At 34.3% G+C, this 7634-nt stretch overlaps 1 protein-coding gene across 2 annotated transcripts in view; it reads right to left on the bottom strand.

The window, feature by feature from the left end:
• LOC145255665 (uncharacterized) overlaps window positions 1-7634 on the bottom strand; it is a 1188349-nt gene that overhangs the window by 7725 nt on the left and 1172990 nt on the right. For both annotated transcript variants that reach the window (XM_080114222.1, XM_080114223.1), the window contains 2 exons: window positions 5816-5922; window positions 4106-4253 (listed from right to left, as the gene is read on the bottom strand). In XM_080114222.1, the coding sequence (XP_079970348.1) occupies window positions 4106-4253; window positions 5816-5922 (255 nt within the window). The remainder of the gene's footprint in view (window positions 1-4105; window positions 4254-5815; window positions 5923-7634) is intronic.

Genomic DNA, 7634 nt, shown 5'->3' with positions numbered 1-7634 from the left:
TTGCGGACTGTTATCCGCATCTTCATAGTTGTATGTTTCACCACGTTTCGACATGATCTGGCCTTCTTCGGATGATTAAACTTCAGGATCCCTGACCCAGTGGATAGAAATGCGAGTTTCTACGGTTCTAGGTCAGCGTTGTCAGAAGATAACGGTTTAATTCCTACCCAAAGCAGGCCATAGGATTAGTCGGCCAAAACGTTTTGAAACAACAACAACTATGGAAGGCAGTAATTACTTGGGATGCACTTACATGACTCTGCATTCTTATCCCGTCGCGGTTAATCACCTGAAGAAAGTCAAAGGATGAGTTGGTCGAAATGTGGTGGAGCAAAAAACAACAACTATGGAGATGAGGCCGCAAAAGAATGAATGCACAAATTATGAAGCCTCGTCTCAAATGGATTAAAAAAAAACAAAAAAAAACTCTACACAAACGGAACATCTTTCTTTTATATATTACTTATGTATAAGCGATATCACTGGTAAGGTTAACTAAATAGAATATTAGTTTCAATTTTGACCCACCTAACAGCTATTTGTCCGGCTAAAACAACAAATCGGATTTGTTCCACAAGGCCTATATACCAAGTTTCATGTTAACAGAGTAGTTTGGTAGAGACTGTTCCGTACACACACAGGAAGGTCACTTGTATATATATATATATATATATATATATATATATATATATATATATATATATATATATATATATATATATATACTAGCATGGGTGCCCGGCGTTGCCCGGGTATTTGGAGGTGTATGTTGAGGAAAAAAAAACCGGTCAATTTTTTAAACTTTGACTCCTATTATGACCCCTTAACATCTATAGTTTTCGGCTCAAATTAAGTTATTAAGTTAGATCCATGTCCAAGGAACATATATCTAAAATTTCATGTGTTTAGACCCAAAATTGTCGGAGGTATTTGGTAGAGTTCTCAAAGGTCAAATCGTTGAACTTTAACCCCTTAATCGCCAAATTTCTCTCCGAAAACCAATCACATCGATTTTCCCAAATCTCAGTACCCTGTATATCAAATTTCGAGTCTGTAGACTTAAAATTGACAGAGTTATTGCGTAGGAAAATGTACACAGACTGGCAGACAGACAGATACACTGACAGATACATAGACATGTTCACTTTTATATATATATACTAGCATTTCAGCCCGGCGTTGCCGGGGTATTTCGTGGAGTATGTTGAGCAAAAAAAAAAAAAAAACCCAAAAAACGGTCAATTTATTTTACTTTGACCCCTATTATGACCCCTTAACGTTTATTCTTTTGGGCTCAAATCAAGTTATTAAGTTAGATCCATGTCCAAGGAACATATATCTAAAATTTCAAGTGTTTAGACCCAAAATTGTCGGAGGAGTTTGGTAGAGTTCTCAAGGTCATATCGTTGAACTTTGACCCCTTAATAGCAAAATTTCTGGCTGAAAATGGATTACAAAGATTTTCCCAAATCTCAGTACCCGGTATATAAAATTTCGAGTCTGTAGACTTAAAATTGACAGAGTTATTGCGTAGGGAAATGTACACAGACAGACACACACACAGACACGTTCACTTTTATAGATTAAACAAAAATATATACGTACTAGCATGGGTGCCCGGCGTTGCCCGAGTATTTGGAAGTGGATTGTGAGCAAAAAAACAAAAAACAAAAAAAAAAAACAAAAAAAAAAAAACGGTCAATTTTTAAAAACTTTGACCCCCTATTATGACCCCTTAAAATTTATTGTTTTGGGCTCAAATCAAGTTAGTAAGTTATCAAATGTCGAGTCTGTTGACTAAAAATTGACAGAGTTATTGCGTAGGGAAATGTACACACACAGACAGACACACAGACACACAGACAGACACAAAGACACGTTCACTTTTATATATATATATATATATATATATATATATATTAATATGTATGAATAAAAAATCAATACGAAAAATATATGAATGTTTATATCTTTTCTGTATTTATTTCCTGTGTGTTGACGTGTAGGAATACAAAAAGTCTTTTGAAAAAAAAAAACAAGAATGTTTCCTTCAAACACACATAATTTCGACCGATCCTTCGATCTTTCTCAGTGTGAATGATAGAAAACATGAGTGAGCGGGCAGAGTAAGCAGCGGGAGGAGGGGCACGGGTATAGCCATTAAGGTAAAGATCTATTTGAATATGACTCTTCCAGGCATATATAAGGCAATGTGTGTGTGTGTGTGTATTTGTGTGTGTGTGTGTTTGTGTTTGTGTGTGCGTGTGTATTTGTGTGTGTGTGTGAATTTGTGTGTGTGTATGTTTGTGTGTGTGTGTGTATTTGTGTGTGTGTGTGTGTGTGTGTTTGTGTGTGTGTATTTGTGTGTCTGCCAAAACTTTCGACATCCGCGACGGATCCAAATCAGTATGGTTTTAATGCTCGTTCCTTCGGACGACAAATATTGAGAAATTGGCCAAAAACATTCAGTCCTTCACCCTTAACTTGGCAGGTGTGTATAAGGAGGGGTCGTTTTTTTGCGTCGACATTTTCGTAAAGTCATCGTCACCGTTAGGTTGACTACACTTAATTTTTCATCTTTAGTTTAAAACTTCCTCGAGATGATTGATTTGAAGAAATAAAATACCAGTAAAATATTTGAAAATGTTTACGTTTGGAACATAGAAATCATGTTTTCTTCAAGCACACAAAAAGCCGTTAGCATTCAAAGTGCGTGTGTGTATATATTTTTTAAAATTTTCTTCCTTTGAAGATTGTAACGCTGGGTACACGCGTGCGTGTGTGTGTGTGTGTGTGTGTGTGTGTGTGTGTGTGTAAAATTAAATAATAATTATTCACATTTACCTACAGAAACTAGTGTTTGATGCTTACTCAATCATCAGTGTGCGGCAACACTTCCTGCCGCAGCCATGAAGCCATTTGCCGAGTGTCTCCTTCAGAGCCGCCAAACAATTGCCACGGAAATGAAGGGAATTAAGAACGATTAAGCACCGAATTCAGACGAATACATTAAACAATCTAGAGTGTTTGCACAAGCGGAAGCCGTAAATATTGCTAGTTGACTGCCTTTGTTATAATTCAGTATTCTTTAAGGGGCTTGATAGTTATAATTAAACAATAATCATTAAATATATATATATATATATATATATATATATGTATATATATATATAATACACACACACACACATATATATATACATATATATATACATATATAGATACATATATATATTATTTTTAAAACAGTCGTGCGAGATGGATGAGCGGTAAGGGGTTTAGGTTCCTTACCGTCGGGTCCCGATTTCGGATCTCGCTAGATTCAGCCACTCTGATGAGTCGTAGACGACGAAACAAGTGTCAGTGGATAATTATATTTTAAAAATAATGTATGTAGCTCCCCACGTGGGGGTACCAAATTGGTTAAAGGGAACATTATTCCCAACTCGCATTTAGGTAAAATTGCACTTTCGTAAATAATTGAATTCATTCCAAAACGTATCGCTAAAACAAAAACAAATTATATATATATATATATATATATATATATATATATATATATATATATATATATATATATATATATATTTGGTTAACCTTTTTGGTATTTATTTTTATTTACAACTCACCGTTCACATTGAAAATGCCGACTTTTATAGGTTTTCAGGTATGCTTACAACGAATAAACACCTCCGACCTCCCCATGTTAAGAACGGCTTTCTGAATAGACACCCACAACCTTATCAGCACATCCGAAAACTTATAAAGTTGACATGTCGAATGTGAATGATGAGTTGGACGTAATGTAAAAATCTACAGGATTTAAAACGGACCGAAATTTAGATTTCCGTTCCATTTTTACAACAACCGTAAAACAGCGCATTCTTCGCAAGTTTTACCGAGTTCTCAATGGCACAAAGAGCTATTTACGTATTAATATTTATTTATGCGCAGCTTGTACATGTCTATATAAATAAATATTATATATATATATATATATATATATATATATATATATATATATATATATATATATATGTGCGCGTGTGTGTGTGCGTTTGTGTATGTGTGTTAGTTTTAACGGGCAAGCGTACGAGTTACTGACCTTATCACGTAATTAATGGCGATTATGTTTTGGTCATCGAGGTTCTTGGCGTTGCAGATGGTCGTGGCACATGTCTGAATCCAATAGTATCCGCCATGTTTATTCAGCATCCGATAATAGTCCGTACACACTTGCCCTTTCGAGAGAACTGAAAGAGAAAGCGAAGCATTAGGAACAAAATTTGGATCTATGGATCGATGGATCCACGGGTTGGATCGGCCTGCCAACCAGTTAACGGAAATCTTTTACCGAAGCCAATGCAAATTTATCAAACGCACGTGCAATGAAAGATACCGCGGTAAAATAAAAGACGGTTACTTTCTTTTTGTTTTTGTAATTTTTTCTTGCATTTAACCAAGAAAGGCAATTTAAGTGGAGAATCTGCTTTGATGATACACTTCATCTGTTCGTTCCTCGGTGAGTGAAAAATTTAATTTTTCTAAATTGACGCAGTACTTAGGGATTTTCATGAAAGAATGGAATAGCTCTCGTCTGGGGGAGGCCTAATATTTTTACAAGCTTCTGGGCTTGACCTTTACTCCTGATTTGAAATGGAATACATACATCAAGACCGCTGGAAAAATGGTGGGATCCTTCTATTAATCCAGTAAATATCTTACTGCTGATACAATTCTCTATCTATGTAGGAGCCAGGTACGTCCAAGGATGGAGTTCTGTTGCCACATCTGGGAAGGAGCTGCTAGAAAGGACTTATCCTGCCTTGATAGAGTTCAATTTATTTTGTTCCTTTTTCTTTCTTTCTCTCTCTTTACATATATATATATATATATATATATATATATATATATATATATATATATATATATATATATATATATATAAGTAAATAAAAAAATGAGCTCCGAGGCGGAGCCAATATTAACCGTATGTATCGCTTGAAAAAAACAAAAAACAAAAAAAAAACCAACAATAACAAAATCTAAAGTTATAAGTGATAAAAATAAACAATATAATTAATCTAGGGATTATGGCCTAACGGTTAAGGAACCGGACTGTGGTAAACATGGTCTGAGGTTCGATCCCTAGAAACAGTTGAACTACGCTGACGAGAGGTAATGACCTTGAAACACGCGTGTACGTAGATTACTGTTTTAAAAATAATAAATAAATAAAAATGTTAAAATTAAAAAATGTCCAAATTAAAAAGGGCGACTTTCTAAGTAAATCAAAAAAATGAGCTCCGAGGCGGAGCCAATATTAACCGTATGTATCGCTTGAAAAAAAAAACAACAATAATAACAATATATATATTATATATATATATATATATATATATATATATATTATATTATATATATATATATATATAATGTGAGTAGTGAACATTGCAAACCAAATATATATTTATTTTTTCTTTTATAATATTTTATTTTGCCTTACACGTGTTTCGTTTAATACTGTAAAAACATAACATCTCATCAGAGACAGTTCATATGTTCCGCAAAAAAAAAAAAAAAAAAAAAAAAATCCAAATAGTTGGAGATGTTTTTTCTTGGATTGAAGAGGATACAACGTGGTGATCAGAAATTGAAATCCTTAAAGTTCATAAGATTCGTAAAAACTTAGTTATCAAAATATATACCGGAACCCTTCAAGAGGGAAAGCCGAAGTAATATATATTTTTCATAAGTAAGCTTTTAAGGATTGGCATTGAAGATTTGATGATTTATGGAATGAACTGTTACTTACTGTCCATGTGGGATTTTCGAAGTTTCTGCAGGTCCCCAGCATGACAGAACTCGTAGAGAATTTTATTCGTCATGTCTTCAGCAGTTAGATCCATCATGTCAGAAATTCTGCGGAAGAAATTAAAATTCCTTAAATCAAATACCATTTAAATAAATAAAAAAAAAATGTCGAACTAGAACAAACAAAACTAAAAAAAATTACGTTTTAGACATTTTTTTGTTGGAACAAAAACGTTTCTATTAAAAACATTTTTCTTTCCAAACTCGCTTTTTTTTTTCTTCACGAACGCTATTTATTCCTAATTCTCCAACCAGGCGTGACTTTTTGTTACGGCTGTGACGTCTCTCACGTGATCGTCTTCTCGGACGTGCTCTCGAAATTAGCGAATTTGAAATTTCCAACATTATTTGGATTATTCAAACTGCTGTTCTTATTTTGGGGGCTCTTCTTATCACGTTTTGACCGATGTAGCGTAGGGCCCTCTTTAAGATCTTATGTCTAACTTGGTAAAAAAAAAAAAACATAAAAAAACGAAAGAAGAAAATGGAAACACTTGAATAAGTTTAAGGCTCACAAAATTCACACTATTGTTTATATGGAGCTTCTGGTGCAACAGATAAAGTGATTAGTCTAATCGGTTTTAACAGATCGTCTTCTGGAAGGTGAATGTTCAATCCTAAAGTAACGTTACCCAACACATTGTAGTCTCAGTCGCAAAGTAGACAAAGAATAAGAAAGAAATTCAACTCGCTTTTTTTTCTTCTAAACGACATTTATTTCCTCATTCTCCCACCATGCGTGACTTTTCGTTACGTCTCTGACGTCTTTCACGTGATCGTCTTCTCGAACATGCTCTCGAACGTCATGCGTGTCTTGAATGTGATATTATTTTCGAACACGTTCTCTCTTCTTTTTATAGTCTTCTTTTCCTTACCGTGACGTCCTTTCGCACATGGCTCGCTATTTACATACAGCCATAACACTATGTTACACTAAGTACAGGCTGATACTAAGAATATAATTAGATATTTTAGAGTGTCTACTTAAGGGAGCGGTTCATCAGGGATTTGTTTACGTTGGACTTGAAGACATCCAAGTTGTAGCCAGGAGGGAAGCAGTAGAAAAGTGGCCAGTGTAGGGTGAAGGAATCAATGTTTTTGGTCAATTTTTCGATATTTGTAGTCCGAAGGGTCGGGCTTCAAAAGGATACAGATCTTGTGAAAATCCATCGCCTCTGTCAAAAGATTTTGTAAGACATGCAAACATACATACATACATACATACATACATACATACACATACACATACATTTAAAAAGACAGGTGAGATTTATATTATAGATGAATCGCCATTTATTAATTGTTTTCATCTGTTTCCAATATTTTACTTGAAAAATTTAAAGTAGCAGATCTGAGTCACCATGTAAACTCGTTTCTTGGTAGATTTTCGCAAGAACTTGCTGTTGCGCCCATCGCCAAACCGGAAGTAGGTTTAAATGAAGGCTAGACAACCGAAAGCTAGATATTATATATATATATATATATATATATATATATATATATATATATATATATATATATATATATAGTAAGTTATAAAATATATATGGCGGTTAAGCTACACTGAATGTTCCGCGTTTCATCCATTCTAGGACTCTTCAGGCTTAGGCGCATAAGCCTGAAGAGTCCTAGAGTGGATGAAACGCGAAATATTCAGTGTAGCTTAACCGCCGTTTATATTTTATAACTTACTAACTACCTCTATCTACGTATTGAGCACTTTTGAAGTAAATACTTAAAGTTTACGCATAAATTTATAC

This window comes from Euprymna scolopes, chromosome 31, assembly GCF_053919585.1.
Source record: "Euprymna scolopes isolate OS-2025 chromosome 31, ASM5391958v1, whole genome shotgun sequence".
Taxonomy (NCBI): Eukaryota; Metazoa; Mollusca; class Cephalopoda; order Sepiida; family Sepiolidae; genus Euprymna; species Euprymna scolopes.
This window is presented reverse-complemented; position numbering and strand designations above follow the sequence as displayed.